General features: G+C 34.7%; 1 protein-coding gene across 1 annotated transcript in view; it reads right to left on the minus strand.

Moving 5' to 3' along the window:
- Window positions 1-21,562, minus strand: part of Greb1l (GREB1 like retinoic acid receptor coactivator) — a 250,854-nt gene that overhangs the window by 82,374 nt on the left and 146,918 nt on the right. The window contains exons 7-8 of the mRNA XM_076837400.2: window positions 19,613-19,789; window positions 17,604-17,726 (exon numbers count right to left, since the gene is read on the minus strand). Coding sequence (XP_076693515.2) covers window positions 17,604-17,726; window positions 19,613-19,789 — 300 coding nt within the window. The remainder of the gene's footprint in view (window positions 1-17,603; window positions 17,727-19,612; window positions 19,790-21,562) is intronic.

Raw genomic sequence — 21,562 nt, forward strand, 5'->3', positions numbered from 1 at the left:
AAAAAAATTAATGAGTAAGCTCTATATTGATGTGGAAAGATCTCTAAGAAATGTCAATATAAAAAAGTGAGATGCAGAACAGTGCATACAAAACATTGCCTTTGGATTAACAAGGTGTAAAAATAAGAATTTGTATTTGCTTGAATATATATAAAAAGAATCTAGAAAAATACATAAGAAACTAATTATAGTGATTACCAATAGGTAATGGGGGATAGGCATGTAGAAATGAAGTGGGATGAAAAGGAACTCACTTTATGTACATGAATATATTGTATATATATGTATACATACATACACATAGGTATTTTTTGGAAAAAACACAAATATTTCAAAATGGTGGGCTGGGCATGGTGGTGCACACCTGTAATCCCAGCAGCTCTGGAGGCTGAGGCAGGATTGTGAGTTCAAAGCCAGCCTCAGCAACTTAGTGAGGCACTTAGCAACTCAGGGAGACCCTGTCTCTCAATAAAATATAAAATAGGGCTGGGGATGTGCTCAGTGGTTAAACACCCCTGGGTTTAATCCCTGGTATCAAAAAAAAAAAAAAAAAAAAAAAAGTGGAATGATTGTTTAAAAACTAAGGATAGAAATTGGTTACATGTAGAGGATACCTTTTATCAGAAGTGTTTCTTAAATATATAAACATGTAATTCAGTATTAAATTACATAATGATTTTAAAAGGTAATTCCATTCAATGGAACTGATTCTACAAAGTTATCAATTATCTAACCCCTAAATCAAGGGATATGTTTCAGTCTCTATGATACTAAATCCCTTTACTTATTTAGTCAACAAATTTTTGAACACTTATCATGTGTCAAGAATCTTGCTAAATTCTATGGGTGAAAGGGTAAACAAGCACTGTATTTAGGTCTGTTTTTCTGTCTACTAGAGTACTCTGTTCTCCTACCCTTATATCTGTCTTAAGAGCCAGACTTATGGTTTCATTTTTGAAAATTTATTTGATTTATACTGTTTGTTCTACTTTATTTGATACAAAATATAGAACCATAAATTGGAGAAAAAATCAGAAATCACAGAGAAGTATTAGATAAGAGAGGACTTTCTAAAATGTAAGTCCTACTGTGTTATTTTCTAATTTTTACCACTTTGAATGCTTCTATTCTTGAATTTATTATGTATGTAATTTTAAAATCACCATGTAATTTAATACTGGATACAGTATGGTTACATTTGCATATTCAGCATTTAAGACTAGTGGTTTTGATTACTGGGGAGCAGCACGAAGGGTTCAAGATATGATTCCCTGTAATCTTGCTCAGACATGAATTTGAACCATGGACCTGGGAGGATGCTGGGCAGAACCTAATGCTTAAATAGTAAGAAGTGGATTGCTCAGCATCTGCATCTCTCCAAGGCTTCATTCTCTTCCCTAGAGACTGGACATCCATTTAAAGGGGAGACCTATCAGCAACAGAGGATTCACAAACTTGGAAAATTCCTTGAGCACAGCTCTGCTCTCTATGTGGTAAGTGGTTGGTAACTTCTTGTTTCTCCCACTAGGTCCTGAGCTCCTTGAGGGCATTCCCAGCTGCTGGTACAATGACTGTCACATGGTGGCTAAAGAAATAAAATGGAAAAAAAATACCAAAAATAATCTTCTTATCCTTTGTACGAAACAATTCAATAACTTGCTGTTAGTGCACAATCACTGGGAGAAAAAATTTTCTAAATAAAAGAAGCCAATTACTGAATAGAAAAGAGTTTAGATCTTGATTTTTGCCACTTACTAGTCTTAAAAATTTTTTTTTTTTTGCCAAATATTAACTGAATATAGACTTTGTTTTATGATCAGCAAAATTACACTAAAAATTCAGTGTTAAGCACAGTGAATAAAATATAGTAGATGTTCCATAAGTGTTTTAATCTGGTTAAACCTTTTTTAAAATTTGTTCTTTTTAGATATACATGACAGTAGAGTGTATTTTGACCTATTATACATACATGGAGTATAACATGAGGATCTCATTCTTGTGGTTGTACATAATGTAGAGTTTCACTCGTGAAATATATGAATGTTCACATATGAATGTTATGTCCAATTTGTTTGGTTAATCTTGTTAAGGGTTTTCTAGATGTCGAGAGCTTAAGTCTTTATGAGCTCTCTTTTTGCTCTGAATCTCCTAGGGCAAAAGAGACTAAATAACTTGCTTTGTAGCAAATTAACGTAGACTCTATAGTAACTTGCTTCTTTCCTGAGTAAAGTTACACTAGACCTATTTTTACATATAAAATGGCATTAGAATAATGCCCTTCTAATAGAGGTACCATATTTCCATTACTGCTTTCTAAACCCTCATTAGTTATTCATGTCAGCTCTTTTACTTCTGATTAAGTCAAACTAGCATTTCATTAAAATATGAACATATTTACCCTCTAAAAGTAATGGTAATTCAGATATCTTCCTAACTTGTTCTTATGTTGCTGATTTTTTAAGAAATATCTTTATTGAGGAATAGTTGATAATAAACCACACTTATTTATTCATTTATTTATTTTTTGGGGGTACTGGGGATTTGAACCCAGGGGTACTTAACAATTGAGCCACACCCCCAGCCCCTTTTAAAATATTTTATTTAGAGACAGGTCCTCGCTAAATTGCTGAGGCTGGCTTTGAACCCGAGATCCTCCTGCTCAGCCTCCCAAGCTTCTGGGATTACAGGCACCACCTAGCCAGGCTTGCACTACACATATGTAAAGTACTCAATTGCCTAAGTTTTGACATAGGTACCTATGCATGAAGCCATCATCACAGTCAAAATAGTGAACATATTTATTTTTTAATTCCTCCTCTTGTGCCTCCCTTGCTACCCCATCCCCAAGCAATCACCGATGGCATTTTCTAAAGTTTTATATAAATAGAGTCGTACAGTATTGCTTTTTTGGAGGGCTGACTTCTTTCACTTATCAGAATTATTTTGAGATTCATCAATGTTGTTGATCAATAGTTCTTTATTATTTATTATTATGTGGATATAATAACTATCTACTTCCCTATTGATAGACATTTGAATTGCAGCCAGTTCTTGGCACTGTGATTACAGGCGTACACTACCAAGACAATATAGCATAACTGTACTGCCTTACAAAGGATTTCTTTTTTTTTTCTTTTCATTCTTTTTTGGTACCCAGAGGCACTTAACCACCGAGCCACATCCCCATTCCTTCCTTTTTATTTTTTACTTTGAGACAGAGTCTTGCTAAGTTGTCCAGGCCCTCACTAAATTGCTGAGGCTGGCTTCGAACTTCCGATCCTCCTTCTTCCGCCTCTCAAGCCACTGGGATTATATGTGTGTGCTACTTTGCCCAATTCTTCCTGGTTTCTTAAGGTGGAAATTTAGTTTATTTATTAAAGGAAGAAATTTCTTCCTTTCTATTATAGATTTTTAAATTTTTTTCAGTACCAAAAATTGAACCCAGGATTGCTCTACCACTGAGGTACATCCCCAGACATACACACACACACACACACACACACACACATAATTTTGAGACAGGGTCTCCCCAAGTTGCCTGGATGATCTTCAACATGCAGTTTTCTTGCTTAAGCCTCCTAAACTGCTGGGATTACAGGCATGTACCACCACACTTGGCTCTAATATAGATTTTACATATAATTTATCCCTAAAAACTACTTTAGTGGCATCACACAAATTGGATAAATTCTTTTTTCAATTTCATTTAATTCAAAGTATTATGAATTTACCTTTTGATTTACTGTTTGATTAACAGATTATTTAGAAGTGTGTTAGTTTGCAAATATTTAGGAATTTTAGGATTTCCAGAAATCCTTCTGTTATCGATTTCTTATTTAATTCCATTTTAAGCAAAGACTATAATTTGTTTGATTTGAATCCTTTAAATGTGTTAAGACTTGTGTTATGGCTCACAAGTATCTTATGTTTATTTTTGCCCTCTCTATATAACATGTATTTTTTTTTCTGGCTTGAGGAGAATGTGTTGTGGGGTGCAGTATTGTATAAATGTCAGATCAAGTTAGTTGATGGTACTATTCAAATATTCTATATTTTTATTGATTTTCTGTCTATCTGTTCTATCAATAATTGAGAAAGGGATATTGGAATACCTGGCTATAGTTATGTATTTCTATATTTCTCAAATTATTTTTTGCTTCATATATCTTAAAGCTCTGTTATAAGGTATGTAAGTTTTTTAGAATTGTTATGTTTTCTTGATTATTTGACCCCTCTGTCATTATAAATTACCTCTCTAATCTTGGGTAGTGTCCTTTGCTCTGAAATCTATTTTGCCAGATATTAACACAGTCACTCAAGTTTGCTTTTGACTAGTGTTAGCATGGTTAGTTTGGTTTTAAAATACTTTTACCTTTAGCCCATTTATATCTTTAGATTTTAATTGTTTTTCATGTAGGCAGCATGGAACTGGTTCTCTTAAAAAAATCTGATAATCTCTGTTTTTGAATTGGGGTGTTTAGATCATTTACATTTATTGTGATTCTTGGTGTGAGTCTATCATCTTACTATTTGTTTTCTACTTGTCCTATTTACTCTTTTTCTTCTTTCAGCCATATTTTGGATCAACCAAGTATATATTTTTAATATTTTTTTTAGTTATAGGTGGACACAACATCTTTATTTTATTTTTATGTGGTGCTAAGGATTGAACCCACTGCCTCATGCATGCTAGGCGAGCACCCTCCCTCTGATCCACAACCACAGCCCCAACCAAGTACATTTTATGATGTCATTTTTATCAATTTTGTTGCTTATTAACTAAAATTCTTTGGTTATTTTAGTAGTTGCTTTAGAATTTCTAGGGTATATCTTACCACAGTAAAACTTCAAATAATGTTGTATAACTTCAAATATGCTATAAGACTTTTACAAAAGCATACTTCTATCTCTCCCCTCCTGGCCTTTATGCTATTTTTCACTTGTTTTACCTTTTTTGCATATCTTATGAATCTCACAAAATATATTTATTATATTGACATTATATCAATTATCTTAAAAATAGATTTAAATGCTAAGAAAAAATTGTGTATATTTACCCATGTGGCTACCATCTGAGTGGTTTTCATTGCTTTGACAGATACAGATTTTCATCTAGCTGAATGACTTCCTTTTCTTGTAAAGTGAGTCTATTGTTGGTGCATTCTTTCAAGTATTGTATGTCTGAAAATGTTTTTATTTCACCTTCATTTTTGAAGACTTTTTGCTGAATATATAGAATTCTGTGTTGTCTGCTCTTGGCTTTCAACATTTTAAAGATGTTGCTCCACTGTCTTCTTTTGTTCCCCATAAAAAATATGATGCTGTGCTCATTTTTGTTTTCCTGTACATAACACACTTTTTCCCCCTGGCTGCTTTTAAGATTTTTCTCTTTGTTATTGGTTTCGGCAATTTTATTATGATAGGCTTTGGTATAGTACTTTTTTTTTTTAAATTCCTGTTTCTTGTGCTTAGGATTCAGTGAAATTCCTGGATGTGTGGGTCTGTATGTTCATCAAGTTTGGGGAGTTTTTGGACATTATTTATTCATATATTTTTTGTGTATCGCCTACCCACACCTCTTTAGTCACTCCAATTACCAGTATATTGTGCTGCTTGTAGTTGTTGCACAGCTCATGGGTACTCTCTTCGTTTTTTCTCAATTTTTTTCTCTCTCTGGATTTCATTGTGGATAGTTTCAGTTACTATGCTTTTTGAGTCACTAACCTTTTCTTCTGCAATGACTAATCTGTTATTCATCTCACCTAGTGTATTGTTCATCTCAAATACTGTACTTATAATTTCTAAAATTTGATTTGGGTCTTTTTAAAATATCTTCCATGCCCACTTAATTTTTTAAATATATGAACTCTAGTTAAAATAACTGTTTTGGGGCTGGGGTTGTAGCTCAGTGGTAGAGCGCTTGCCTAGCAAGTATGAGGCACTGGGTTGGATTCTCAGCACCACATAAAAATAAATAAAAGTCCATTGACAACTAAAAAACTATTGTAAAAAATTAACTGTTTTAGTGTCCTCTTGTGATTCTAACATCTGTATCAGTTTTGTGTTGGTTTTGGTTGATTAATTTGTCTTCTTGATATTAGTTATATATTCATCTTTGCATGCCTACTAATCTCCTTTTTCCGTATTTTTAATTGATGCATTATAGTTGTACAGAATGGTGGGATGTGTTGTTACATATTTTATGCCTGGTAATCTTGAACTGGATGTCAAGCTTGAACTGGATGTCAAGCGTTGTTAATTTTACCTTAGTGGGGACTGGATATTTTTGAATTCCTATGAATATCTTTGAATTGTTCTGGAATCAAGTTAAATCATTTGTAAGCAAAGTTTATTCTTTAAAAAAAAATTTTTTTTTTAATTGAAGGTGGACACAATGCCTCGCCAGTGCTAGGCAAGAACTCTACCACTGAGTCACAACCCCAGCCCCAGCAATTTAATTTTTCAGGGCAAAAACAAAACAAAAAAAACTCCATTGACAAAGGACTCTACTAAATATTATTTCATTTCTACTACATTAAAGAGAGGGAGAACTAAACTATTAGAAGGATGCATACATAGCATAATGTTTACCTCTGAGCACACAGGAGATGGGGTGGAGAAGGGGAGAGAGGTGGTTACTGACTGATGGCAGTCTTTTATTTTCCTTTAAGATTTTGCTTTTATGATATTTTTAGACAGTATTGGAGCACAGCCTGATCTAGAGTCAAGTATTCTCTTTCAGGGACAAAATTTCCTAAGTACTCTATTCAATGACCAATGATTACAGTCTTCCTGTCTGACTGGTGGGAACAGTCGCTGTTCTTGGCCCCGACTGCTGAGCAGTTTCCTCTAATCCCTGTGGGTGATAACTTTTTATTAGCCTTGATTAGTTTCTTCACCTGTAGGTCCCATTTCCTTCTACTCAAATCAAGGAATCTTCTGTTCCCTCTCCCTGTATCATGGTTTAGAAACTCTCTAAAGACAGTGAGCTGGGGCAATTGTCAGATTCATATTGTTGCCAATTTTTCAGAGGTTGCTGTCCTTTGTTGCCTGATGTATAGTGTCTGGGAGGCTGTTTTTCATGTATTTCGTATTTTTGTTGCTGTTTCGGGTAGAAGAGTGAATTCAGTCCCTTTTCTTCTTTTTGGCAAATGCAAATATTGAGTTGATACTTTACTCTTGGTGACTGCCTCTTGGCTTCCTGCTTCTCTGCCCCCTCATTCTTCTCTTGAAATCTGAGACGCATGAACATTTTACAGACCCATTTTTATATCTCCATTTCTCATTATCCAGTAAATATCCCCCTCCTAAAATTGTTCAGGAGTGAGCACAGAGATTTGAAATTCTGGTTTCATTATCCTTTAGCTATATCTTGAACTTGTCTCCATTCGGCACTGGCCTTTATTTCTGCTCATGCAAAGAACGCTGAAGAGAAATTAGTAAAATGAAAACATTTGCTACTGACTTATACATTTGGCTGAATTCTGAGAATTTCTCAAAGTTTAACCTATTAAAAACACAAAATAAAATTAAGAAAAAGAAACAAACATGCCAAAGTCTCACTTCTCTTACAAACCATTTTTATTTTCTAAAGTACATTCCTGTGTTTTATCCACAGGATCTTTTGACATGATAAAACATAAATATGTCTTAATGTTACTTTCTGTACTTAGCAGAAGTGTTTCCTATGTAGTTGCACAGGGTTTACAGTGTTTTTTGTTTTTTTTTTTTAGCATCTTCATCATGTGTGATTTACTCAATGGATTTACTCATGATTACCATGACTTTTACTCAATTCTTTCTATTCGAAGGTTTCTTTTTCTTTTGAGTTAATGTAAAGGGAATTGCACTGACTATGTTGACTCTCTTCTCAGGTTGTATTATTGGTTAAGTTCTATGAAGTGAGATTATCAGACTAAGGAGTATAAACATTTTTAATATTCTTTTTATGTATTGCCAAATTGCTTTCTTAGAAGGTCACAGGGTTGTTCACCTTCCCCAGCCTGGCTGAGAGTATCCTTGTCATTGCTTTAAGTGTTCTGGGTAGTGTTGTAGGTGAAAATGACCTCCCACTGTTATGATTTATAATGTCTTCATTTCTACATAGAGGGCAAGTCTTCCTTATACTTGCTAAACAGTTGTATTTCTTTGTTCACAGAAGTCTCCCAAGCACATTTATGGCCCTTAGTTTCCTCTCCTATCTCAGAAGGAAGCAATAATTGGTTTTCTTCTTTTTCCCTTCCATCCATTCATTCACCAAATATTTATTGAGCCTCTTCAATGTGCCAGGTATGACACTAGGCTCTTGGGATACAATGGAGAAATAAAGCAAAGATATAATCCCTGCCCCCAGGGAGTTAACATGTAAAGGGAAAGTCTACATGTTCTCAATGTTTAATTAGGAGTGGGAAAATTTGCCACCCAAAGTGTTACCACATTTAGAAAAAGGAGTTTGTTTTTGGTAAAACATTAATTGAGTGTTCATGAGGAACTAAGTTTGAAAAAACCTGCTAAAGCAACTTTTGACTACCTTGACCTTAGGGTTGTACCTACGAGAGGGAAAGAAGTTCAGCAAAGAGGACAGAGATGAACACAGCTACATTGTAGGGACAGCTGAATGATGTTTTCTCATAAAAACTGCTATCTAGGGGCTGGGGTGGTGGCTTAGTGGTAGAGTGCTCACCTAGCATGCATGAGGCACTGGGTTTGATCCTCGGCACCACATAAAAACAAACTAATGTATCCACCTAAAACTAAAGATACATAAATAAATAAATATTTTTTAAAAAACTGCTATCTAAACAACTGTCACTGGGGACAGAGCAGGTGTATGGGAGGAGGATGGAAACAAAGGAGGAGGTTGCATGAGCAAGGCAGGCCTGGCTTGGACATAACACATCATAAAATGTTTTAAACATTAAACTCTTGGACGCTAAGAGGTGGCAAGGAAGGAAATGTTGGGCATTTCAAGTTCTGCTTAGGGTTGTTCCTGCCTCTTCTTTCTTGGAGAACAAAAAGTGAGCTGTGAGGCTCCACACTGAAGTATTATTTTGACTGTAACAATCTCACCGTTGAGTTGCTTTCTGACCACCGTGAGGCGAGCAGCTTTGCTGCACCACACACTCGACGCCATGATGTCCTGCCTTGCCACAGGCCCAAAAGCAATACAGCCAAATTGTCCATGAACGAAAAGAAACCTTTTTTTCATATAATTTGCCTATCTCAGGCATTTGTTACATTAATGGAAAGCTAACACAGCAGTACCCAAGTCAAGCAAAAAGAAACAAACAGGCAAAAAAAAAAAAAAAAAAGGGTGGGGAGAAAAAAGAATTTAAAACACTGCCAGCATTCAGTAATAACCTCCTTTCTCCCCTTGCCCATCCCATCTCCCTCCCTCTGCCCAGAGGCAATCTCTGGGCTTAGTTTTCACCTTTTACAAATGCAATAGAAAGGAAACAATATTGGAATGAATCTTTTGTGAATAGCTTTTTTGGCTCACCATCATATTTGTAAGATTCATCTATCGTGCTGGTTGTAGGTATTTATTTTCATTGACATATGCTATTTCATTAGACAAATATATTCATTATTCTTTTCCATTCTATTGATGAATATTTGAGTTGTTTTCAGTTTGAGTCAATTGTGAAGAACACTGCTGTAAATAGTCCCGTTCATATCTCTTGGTGATCATGTACAGGATTTCTTTAGCCAGATTATAGATATGCATATTTTCTAGTTTACTATGTGTTACAAAGTACTTGGAAAGTGGTTCTATCCATTAATACTCCTCTCAGAATTATATATTAGTTCTTATTTCTTGAAATGTTTGCCAACGTTTACTATTCTTCAAATTACTCCCAATTTGGTATGTGTATAATGGCTTCTCGTATTATGGCTTCTCGTATTTTTTTATGTAATTTCCCTAAATTCAAAGTGGTAAATCATTTTCCACATGGGATATTCAATTTCAGAGCATCATTTATTGAAAGCTCCCATTGCTTGTAAGTCATAGCTGAAATATACAAGTTATGTGAATCTGCTTTTGGACTTTTACTCTGTTCTGCTGTGTCTTCTTATGCCGGTTTTATGAGCCTGACATTTGGTAGGGAAAGCTCTCTCATTTGTTATTTTTTAAATACATTTACGTATATATGTATGTATGTATGTATATACATACATATGTATTGCTCAGGATTAAAGCCAGTGCCTCACACGTGCTAAGGAAACACTCTACCACTGAGCCCCAACCCCAACCCACCATTTGTTATTATGACCATTCTAACACACAAGGCCAAAACAGGAAGGACGTTGTTACTTTGAGCCTATAGTGGCTCTCAGAGAGGTAAATCCCACCTCATGGACAATACTTCTGACTCCAAAACAAGCCTGACTTCATTAGGCACAGCACATAGGGTCCATGGCACTTTTAAGGAATCATGAAAATATTTTAAAATTAGAAGAGGAAAAAAGTGAACAAAGTGTTTTGTTTTTGTGATATTGAGGATTGACTTCATGCATGGTAGGAAAGTTCTCTATCACTAAGTTACAGCCCTAGCCCTGTAGAAAATGTCTTAATATATAATTTTAACAGATTCACCTTTATGCCAACATAGTTATAAAACATAATTTTAAATATTGTTCTATGCAGAAATGCCCACAAGGCAAAAGTACCTAGAATCCCTCTCCTCCTTCTCAAAAAAAAAAAAAAAAAAAAAAAAAAAAACCCACTATGTAATGGCCCTTCCTGATAGTTTTCTTTAAAAAACCTTTTTTTAAAAGTTGTAGATGAATAAAATACCTTTATTTTATTTATTCATTTTTTATCTGGTGCTGAGGATTGAACCCAGTGCCTCACATGTGCTAGGCAAGCACTCTACCACTGAGCAGAACTCCAGCCCCTCTTTAAAAAGTTAGTCTAGTAGTTATAGGGGCGAAGCTTGGGAAACTTATCCCTATCCTTTCCTACAAGGTATGGGACAAAACATGTGCCCTGTAGTGGTAGATAAGCATATAATCTTTATCTGGAAAAATAGTACACAACAATAAATTAATAATCTCCCAAAATTAAGTACAAATTTAAATATAAATGGAATTCAAGTAATATTTATTTCTGAACATTTGCCAGGTACCAAGGGATACAGAGATAATAAAAATGAACATAAAGCTTCTAGCATATGAATGAATACAGATGATTAACCAGTAATTATAATGAGAATCAATGCCACACAAGCACGATAGCAGAGCTCGTCAGCTCTCACAAAACTGCGAAGCAGGTGTTGTTAATTTCAGCTTTTACAAATGAGGAAACAAAGGAAACAGAACAATTAAGTGGCTTAATCTAAACCTCAGCTATAATATATGTCAGGTGTAGCATTTTAATAGCAGGACTCTACACTCCAAAATCTGGTCTGAGACAGTGCTCATCCCATAGAAGACACTCAATAAATTAGATGGTATTGAACTGAAAGAGAAAAGGATTACACGTTTTCTCAGGGCAGTATTTGAGTCTATCTTTTATGTACTTATTGAGATGTATTTTCCATGTCATAAAATTTACCCATTTTGATATAATTAAATGGTGTGTAGTAACTTTGCCAAGTGGTGCAACCATAACCATCCACCAATTTTAGAACATTTTCAACCCCTAGTAAGAACCCTCATGCCCATTTTCAGTTACTTCTTCATTCCCACATCTTGCTGTAGGTAAGCACTTATCTACTTCCTGTATCTAAATTTACATTTTCTCTACAACTTATGTAAATAAAATTATATAATATGTGAACTCACTGGTTTCTTTCACTTAGCATAAGCTATTGAAGATTCATCCATGATATGGCATTTGTCAATATTTTGTTCTTTGTTATTGCTAAATGGTATTCCATTGTATGAACACACATTTTATCTACCTACTTCTGAGTTGACTGTCATTTAGGTTGCTTCCAGTTTTTTACTATATAAGTAATGCTGAAACAATTATTTGCATGCAAGTTTTTGTGAGAAAATAGGTTATAATTTCTCTTGGGTAGATACCTGGGAGTGGAACTGCTGAATTTTACATTGAATTTTTTGGGAAACTGCCAAGTTGTATACCAAGCAGTACATAAAGGTTTCCTGTTTTTCCCATCTACTGACATTTGTTTCTGTCTTTTTTTATTCTAGTAATTCTAGTGGATGTGAAATGGGACCTCATTATGGTTCTGATTTGTATAAGCTTAAAAACTATGATAACGAACATCTTTCCATGTGCTAGTCATTTGTACATATTCTTTGAAGAAATGTCTATTCTAAATCTTTTGCATGTGTTTTGATTGGATTCTTTGACATCTTATTATAGAATTATGAGAGGTTTTTTTGTAAATTATTGTTACTAATGCTTTATTAGATTTGTGGGTTTATTTATTCTAATTTGTTATACATGACAACAGAATGCATTTCAATTTTTAGTACACATATGTAGCATGATTTTTCATGTCTCTGGTTGTTCAGAGTCATACCGTTCGTGTCTTCACACATGTATTTAGGGTACTGATGTTCACCTCATTCCACCATCTTTCCTACCCTCATTCCCCCTTCCTTCTTCTCCCTCCCCTTTTCCCTATTGAAAGTTTCTCCATTCCTCCCATGCCCCCCCCCATCCTCATTATGGATCAGCATCCACATATCAGAGAAAATATTGGTTTTTGGTGATTGGCTTATTTCATTTAGCATAATATTCTCCAACTCTATCCATTTACCTGCCAATGCCATGATTTTATTCTCTTCTCATGCTGAGTAATATTCCATTGTGTATATATATATACCATAGTTTCTTTATCCATTCATCTACTAAAGGGCATCTAAGTTGATTCCACAGTTTAGTTGTTGTGAATTGTGCTGCTATAAATATTGATGTGGCTGTGTCACTGTAGTATGCTGTTTTTAAGTCCTTTGGGTATAAACCAAGGAGTGGAAGAGCTAGGTCAAATGGTGGTTCCATTCCAAGTTTTCCAAGGAATCTCCATACTGCTTTCCACATTGGTTGCGCCAATTTGCAATCCCACCAGCACTGTATGAGTGTGTCTTTTTCCCCACATCCTCGCCAACACTTATTGTTGTTTGTATGCATAATAGCTGCCATTCTGACTGGAGTGAGATGAAATCTTAGTTTTGATTTTTATTTCTCTAATCGCTAGAAACATTGAACATTTTTTCATATATTTGTTGATTGTATATCATCTTCTGAGAAGTGTCTGTTCAGTTCCTTGGCCCATTTACTGCTTGGTTTGTTTGTTTTTGTTTTTTGGTGTTAAATTTTTTGAGTTCTTTATATATCCTAGAGATTAGTGCTGTATCTGATGTGTGTATAGTAAAAATCGGCTCCCAAAATGTAGGCTCTCTATTCACCTCACTGATTGTTTCTTTTGCTGAGAAGAAGCTTTTTAGTTTGAATCCATCCCATTTATTGATTCCTGATTTTATTTCTTGCACTACAAGAGTCTTATTAAGGAAGTCAGGGGCTAATCTGACATAATAAAGATTTGGGCCTACTTTTTTTTCTATTAGGCACAGGGTCTCTGGTTTAATTCCTAGGTCCTTGCATGGTGAGAGACAGGGGCTTAATTCCATTTTGCTACATATGGATTTCCAGTTTTCCCAGCACCATTTGTTGAGGAGGCTATTTTTTCTCCAATATATGTTTTTGGCACCTTTGCATAGTATGAGATAACTGTATTTATGCGGGTTTGTCTCTGTGTCCTTTATTCTGCACCACTGGTCTACAAGTCTATTTTGGTGCCAATACCATGCTGTTTTTGTTACTGTTGCTATGTAGTATAGTTTAAGGTCTGGTATAGTGATGCCACCTGCTTCACTCCTCTTGCTAAGGATTGCTTTGGCTCTACTGTGTCTCTTATTTTTACAGATGAATTTCATAGTTGTTTTTTCTATTTCTATAAGGAATGTCATTGGGATTTTGATTGGGATTGCATTAAATCTGTATATTGCTTTTGGTGGTATGATCATTTTGACAATATTAATTCTGCCTCTCCAAGAACAAGGGAGATCTTTCCATCTTCTAAGGTCTTCTTTAATTTCTTTCTTTAGCATTCTGTAGTTTTCATTGTAGAGGTCTTTCAGAAACTAAGTTGATTTCCAAGTTTTTTTTTTTTTGAGGCTGTTGTAAATGAGGTAGTTTTCCTAGTCTTTCAGAGGATTTGTCACTGGCATACAGAAATGCCTTTGATTTATGGGTGTTGATTTTATATTCTGCTACTTTGCTGAATTCATTCATTAGTTCTAGAAGTTTTCTGGTGGAATTTTTTGGCTCTAAGTATTGAATCATGTTGCCAGCAAAGAGTGATAGTTTGAGTTCTTCTTTTCCTATCTATATCCCTTTAATTTCTTTCATCTGTCTAATTGCTCTGGCTAGAGTTTCAAGAACTATGTAAAATAGAAGCGGTGAAAGAGGGCATCCCTATCTTGTTGATTGTGTTTTGCTGGTTTTTTTTTTGTTTGTTTGTTGTTGTTTGTATTTTCATTTTCTTAGTGTGTTTTGTGAAAAGTTTTGAATTTTGATAAGATTCATTCCATCATTTTTTTCCATAAATAAATCCTTACAATCAATTGGGTTTTTTTAAAAAAAATTTTTTAGTTGTAGATGGTCACAATATCTTTATTTTATTTATTTATTTTTATGTGGTGCTGAGGATCAAACCCAGTGCCTCACTCATGATAGACAAGTGCTCTACCACTGAGCCACAATCCCAAACCCAATTGGTTACTTTAAAGTAAAATTCACTGAGAAGAAAATAGTCTGTACAATAAATGGTCTAGAACAATAGATAACCACATACAAAAAGACGAACTTAAAGACTCTCACTTCACACCATACACAAAAATTAGTTCTAAATGGCTCATAGACTTAAACTGTAAGAATAACAATAATAAAGTCTTTAAAAGAAAATATGGAAAATTTCAAGATCTTCAGTTAGAAAAAATTTCTTTTTCATCTATTCTTGAATTCTTGTCCTGTTTAAACATGTGTGTGTGTGTGTGTGTGTGTGTGATGTGTATATATAATGTAGGTAAAGACATAGCCACCTTTGGTAAATATGATAAAATATTTCACTGGAATTGGTAATGAAAATTTAAATATTAATAACATAAAAATGTGGGGACAATATGCAAGGAATAAGTGGCAAGTCAGCCAGAATAAATATCCATAGTGTGGCAGGTGAAACTCAAATCAAAGCTGTGAAAGTCTTAAATTAATTCCTTTAAATATTACTCAGTGTATACATTTCAGGGTAGGAAACACTGATTACAGGCAGTCACCAATTGCAGATTAAGATTAAGGAGAAACTATCTCTGATAGAAAAGTGAATCTTAAATCAGTTAGGAAGATGCCTCACATCCTAATGTTTGCAATGCTATCATAAATTTGACAAGAAATTCTTCTATTCTATTACACTCAATACGTGTCAGAAGAAATTACTACAGCATCTATAAACATAAATTCATCAAAAAAGCAATTGTTCCAGTAAACTTTATGGGTTGCATCTAAAATTGTTAATAATTAATTTCATGGTCAAGTTACTTTTTACATCCCCACAAGGGACACTGGGCTAACACTTGGCGACTTGCGTTCACTGTGTGTCAGTCAGTGGCCTCTCCCTCTCTTGCCTAAGTCTGGTACTTAGGATTTCTTTGCTAAAGCTTGAATCTTTGCAGAAGCCTGATTTGCAAAACAAAATTCATTTTTGAAAAATATTTCCTAATATAATTAAAATTGTATTACTGCTTACTGATGTTTGATTTCTTTTCATGGTTTTTATGTACAATTTGTTATTTATACATCCTCTTAGGAAAGGTAACATGTTCTATTTTTCTTTGATCGCTCTATGAGTGGTTTTTAGACCACTGGAGTCATTAGTTAAGTACCGGAACCTTGTCATATAGCATCTGATAAGATTCTTAAATTATAATGAGTATTTGGTATGTTTTTGCTGGAATGAAGTTAATACTAATTTTTAACATTATAGTTTTAAAATTACATTTGATTAGCTTTAAGGTCTAATGGCAGATAACACACCATGGAATCCATCAAATTACTAAAATAATACTGAAGAAGAGACATGTAGGCATGTCATTAATATAATGAAGGCTGGTCTTTCAATGCCAAGAACCAAATACCAACTAAAAACTATCCTGGACAGTTTAAAGGTTGGACTTTTTAATTCAGGATGAGGTAAACTTAGTCCACCATATGCTGCATTGTCCACCACAGTAAGAAGTACCCCAAGTAAAGTTAGTCTTATTATCTTTATGTTGTTATTAACATATGCTAATAATCACTTCCATCCTGAAAAAAAAAAAAACAGAAACAATTTTCCAGCTCATCAGAAGCATACCTAAATTTGAAAGAGGCAAGCTAACTAGTGAATGAAGAGAGCCTTCTTTTTACTTGTTACGGTTGAGTGGACACTAGCTAAGTACATATCCTATGAAGTTTGCATATAAGATGGGTAAAATGGTACTTCACAAAAAGCAAGTGAAATGAAAACATAATTCACAAACACTTTTAAATACTTTACTTCTTGCCTAAGACATAACTGTGCTGACTCTGGGTAATTTTCTCAAATACTATCTGCAGTGATCTTTTCAATTACAGCCCCGACAGCCTTCAGCCACTTGGAGCCATGAAGTCCCAACTGAAATCTTTTTTTGACCTGAGGGCCTGGGCCAGTGTCTATACTAGAAGAATTTTTAGATGCCTTGAACTAGTAGCTAATCTGCTCAGCATCAGATCAGCCATTCTGTTGATCCAGCCCTGATATTGTAACCTAGTTTGAGGTACTAAGATTTTATCTGGTTATTTGTAACCTTGCCCCTATCTCTACTACTAGAAACTAGGTCCTGGATTCATCCATTATGATCTGCAATCTCACCTTAGGACTTTACTTTGTATCCCAGTTGATACGCGAATTCCTATAATGTTCTGTGGGCTTATATTGAGTCCTACTGTGGAATTTCAGTCTTCATGAATATGTCCCCAGTACATACCACCTGGAAGCTGTGATGTCTCAATTTCCACTTATTACCTAGTATCAGACTTGCCTCATCACATCATATGTATGCTTCAGCTAAATTTTCTCCCAACTGCCAGTTCTTTTTCCTTTGTCTAACACTGGTGGGTGGCTGGGACTTGAGTTTGAGTTATCCACAGATTGACCATCTCACTGCTGAGTTCTAATTCCTCTTTCTATCTTTCTTTCCTTTTTTTTTTTTTTTTGTAGTCCTGGAAATTATACCCAGAGCTTCATACATGCTAAGCAAGCACTCTGCCACCAAGCTATATCCCCAGATATTTTTTATTTTATTTTGAGACAGGGTCTCACTAAGTTGCCCAGGCTAGCCTTGAACTTCTGATCCTCCTGCCTCAGCCCCCTGAGTATCTGGAAGTACAGCTCTGCACCATCATGCCCAGTATGAGTTCTAATCCTAATAAAACTCAAGTAATACCTTTATTTAAAAATATTTCTGTTCATACTAGCCAGCAGTAAGTTCAAAGATGCTTCATTAAATATATATCTGCTGCTTGAAGTACAACAGAAAACACCCCATACCTGTCTGAGTGAATCCTGTTTTGTATCCATTGGTTGTCCCATTTTCTGGAGTCACAGTTGATGACACTGAAGAGTTTGGTTTAATAGAATGGCAAGTAGCAGAGGATTGTCGGCTTCTACATTCTGGAGTGGAATAAAAATTACATAAAAATCTCTGAAACAAATTGCTGCTTCTTAAGTGGTAGCCACTTTATTAGAGATCCCATTCCCCTAATCCTGAGTTCAACAAAAGTGAGCACAATTCTTCTTAGGGCCCAAATGTCAAGCTTGAAAAGCAAAGAACAATCAGACCTCAGTTCCCTGCAGACTAGTTCCTAGGGAAAAATACGCATAACCAAAAAAGTGATGCTAGCTTTTGGGGTAACACAGAGGCTAAATTATCGATAATTTTAAAAGACAACAACAAACTTTACAAACACCAGTTAGTCTCCTGAACAGGATTTATTTAAGTTTATAATGGTAACCTAGAGTTTGTTAGGCTCCCTTCAACCTTCTATATTCAGTCTTAACTTATGTCCAAACATAGAAGCAAAGAGAAATTGTATAGGTAGAAGAGAAAAAATTAGAAATGCTCAAATTCTTGTTATTTCCAAGTCTTATTAAAGAAAATATGTAGATGATACTCAAAGTGATTATAGATGATGCAATACCAAGGTTTGTGTTTTCTGATATTAGTGGGACTCTGGTATGATATTTTAATAGTACTTTGTACTGATTCAGGGAGATGGTAAATACCATGACAGCCTATTGGACTGTAAGTTCTAACCTCATTATACTCTATTAGTCTCAGAAAGTAGCATGCAAAATAGGAGTATAAATGATCGTGTATGACAAAGTTAATTATAAAGGGTCCTTTAGAGGTTTCCAGTTTATGAGACACATGTAAAAATTGAAGGCAGTTTTCTCAAGCATCTATGCTATGACCTTATGGGAAGAGCAATTGTATTTTGGCGTAAAACCTTATCTTCAGATTGTGTGTATTTTATATGTATATATATAATGTTTTTTATCTGTGAATACATACATATACAACTTGAGTTCAAAAGAGCAACTGTTATAAACAAATATCATTCTTAACTAGAAAAGCAAATTCTCACTGAGCACTAAATAAGAAATTAAAAACATCGTATGCAACCAAAACAAAAACTAAAGGATAAAGTTAAAAGGTAGATAGGTGATACTTATCTTATTTTTACTCTTTTATTAAGCTTCATGACATTCAAATTAATTTTTTTAGAGGAAAATTATTTAGATTTTATTAGGAAAAAAATTATCTATCATTCACCATGCTTATGATTCAACAGTTGCCAGCCTTAAATTCTGATGATATCCACCTTAGAACAGGTAGCCATTCCTAAGGAATTATATAACAGTACTACAGATTTGACAAAGAATAATTATGGTGAAGGACTAAGAAGCAAATCTTCTATTGTAATTTGGATTTATTCATGGCGGGGCAAAAATCTTGTATAGGCAAGAAACAGAAACATTATAGACAATTATTCTATGGAGTAAAAACAATCTCAGCATCTAAAAAAACTGCTGAACAGAATAAGGATTAGATACTCTACTGCATTAGAACAGTGAACAGAATTTGTGGCAACTCCTAGAATAGAACACACGAGGATGTGAAGTTTCAGCTGGATTCATTTCTACAAATAAGGTAGTTAAGTTCTTTCTAATTTTAAAAAAAACAAAACTCTGTCAACTTTCAAGTAAATGCATTTTCCCAGGTATTATGAAGACCACATTGTTTATTCTAAGCATGCTTTGGTCAAATTAAAATAGAAAAATTCAGGTACTTTACAACTACCTAAGAACTTAAAGTAAAAAGAGCCCCTGAAACGTCCAGATCTTCTCCTTTCTAAATTATAGAAGAGCAAGAAAGTGTCCATTCCCCTCCCTAAGAATGCCACCCCCTTCCCAGAAGACAGAGACTCCCATAAGGGTCACTTGTCACCATCATAAGATTCCCTTTCCTTCCCTTTTCCCTTCTCAAAGTTGAGTACCTTTCCAGCAGATAAGAGGTCCCTTTGATAGTACACCCTGGGACGTTCTGACTAGGTAGTACTTTAAGTGCTTCTGCTTCTTTGGCTGGGTGGTAAGCTTCAAGTTAATGTGGTTGGAAAATTCCGTGAAATACCGAAATCCTCTTTCTCCACAGCCGATACAGTTTCCAGAGAACCCTGAATAAGGAAAATCAATGTTATTAGTGACTTTATAAGGTGATACAATACTTTTAACTATAAAAAGCACTGAAATATTCACATTATCTGACTCAATAATGTCTCAATTGAAACTCAAAGGGAAAAAAAACAGGTGTAAAAATTTTTTAGCAGAATAATTTTTTAATATTTATTTAGTTGTAGATGGATACAATACCTTTATTTTATTTATTTATTTTTATGTGGTGCTAAGGATTGAACCCAATGCCTCACACATGTGAGACAAGTGCTCTACCATTAAACCACAACCTTAGCCCCAGCATAGTTATTTTTTATTTATTTATTTTTTTAGTTATAGATGGACACAAGATCTTTATTTTATTTTTTTATGTGGTGCTGAGGATCGAACCCAGTGCCTCACACATGGTAGGTGAGCGCTCTACTACTGAGCCACAACCCAAGCCCTACATGGTTATTTTATAACAGTGGAAAACTCTAAATCATTCAAGTGCTGCTCTAAAAGGATAATGGTTAAGAAAATAGAATGAATATTATAAGTACCAGGTGATGGTGTTTATGTAGTACACATAATCACAAGTAAATTTTGATCCCGAAGAGTCCATTGTTTCTTCCCCCACGTAGTTCCTTCTTAAATTTTTGTAAATTTGTACTCTGAGTTGGCGCTATGTCAACCGCATGTAAGGTGTGGGAGAGAGTCAGCAAGAACTGTGAAGGAGCTAGGATTGTGGCTCAGCCGCTTGCCTCGCACGTGCAAGGCCCTGGGTTCGATCCTCAGCACCACACAAAAATAAATAAATAAAATAAAGGTATTGTGTCCACTACAACTAAAAAAGTAAATATTTAAAAACAAAGAACTGTGATGAGGAAGCTGGTCTGGGGAGAGGAGAGCAGAACATGGGAAGAAATGTGCAAATTGAAAGCACTGTCAATTTCAGTTTCTATGAGATCTACATTTATTTTCTGGCATAAGCTCCATGAGATTTCCATTTCCATTTCTTAAAAAAATTCTCTTTATTGCAACTAGCTTATTATTTCTTTAGTTATAACATCCAAATAATTCCTCACTCAAACTAATGCAACAAAATAAAACTGTCACTAATCCGGTTGGAGCAAGGGGTGTGGAAAGAAGAAATGGAGGCTAGGAGAGTGGAAATCCATGCTTTGCTTTATTGAAAATCAACTTTTCAATCACCCTTTATGCACAAAGGAGAAGGCAGGCAAGTAAGAGAGTGGTTACCTTTGGTTGTCTGATAAGGACATAACATATCTGCGGTCAGGTAGATGAACAGGACAAAAGTGAAAATAAAAAAGGGCATTCCATATCGTCCAAAGACAGTATGTCTATATACAAATAACTGAGAATAAATTCACTGGCGAAATGACACTCTTTTCGAACCCTTAAACCAACCTGTTATATAATTAACAAAGATGAGAAGAGAAAGGCCATAAGGATTAAATAAAAAGTCTAACAATGTCCCTGTCTTAGAATGCTGACAACCAATTCAAAGCATTTATAAATGGGCAGTCCAATTTATTATTATTCATTCAACAACTGTTTACTGAGCACTGAACTATATGCCAGGCATTTTTCTAAACACTAGATATAAAATGGTGAACAAGAGATAATCATAACCTCTGGTCAATTACATAGACTTAACAGTTTATAATTGTCACGCTATAGAATAATGAACGTTAATGCGGTTTTATAAATTACTAAAAATATATTCAGAAATGGATTGTTTGGGGGGAGTGTTTGGTCATTTCCCAGTACTT

This window comes from Callospermophilus lateralis, chromosome 17 (genome assembly GCF_048772815.1).
Source record: "Callospermophilus lateralis isolate mCalLat2 chromosome 17, mCalLat2.hap1, whole genome shotgun sequence".
Classification (NCBI taxonomy): domain Eukaryota; kingdom Metazoa; phylum Chordata; class Mammalia; order Rodentia; family Sciuridae; genus Callospermophilus; species Callospermophilus lateralis.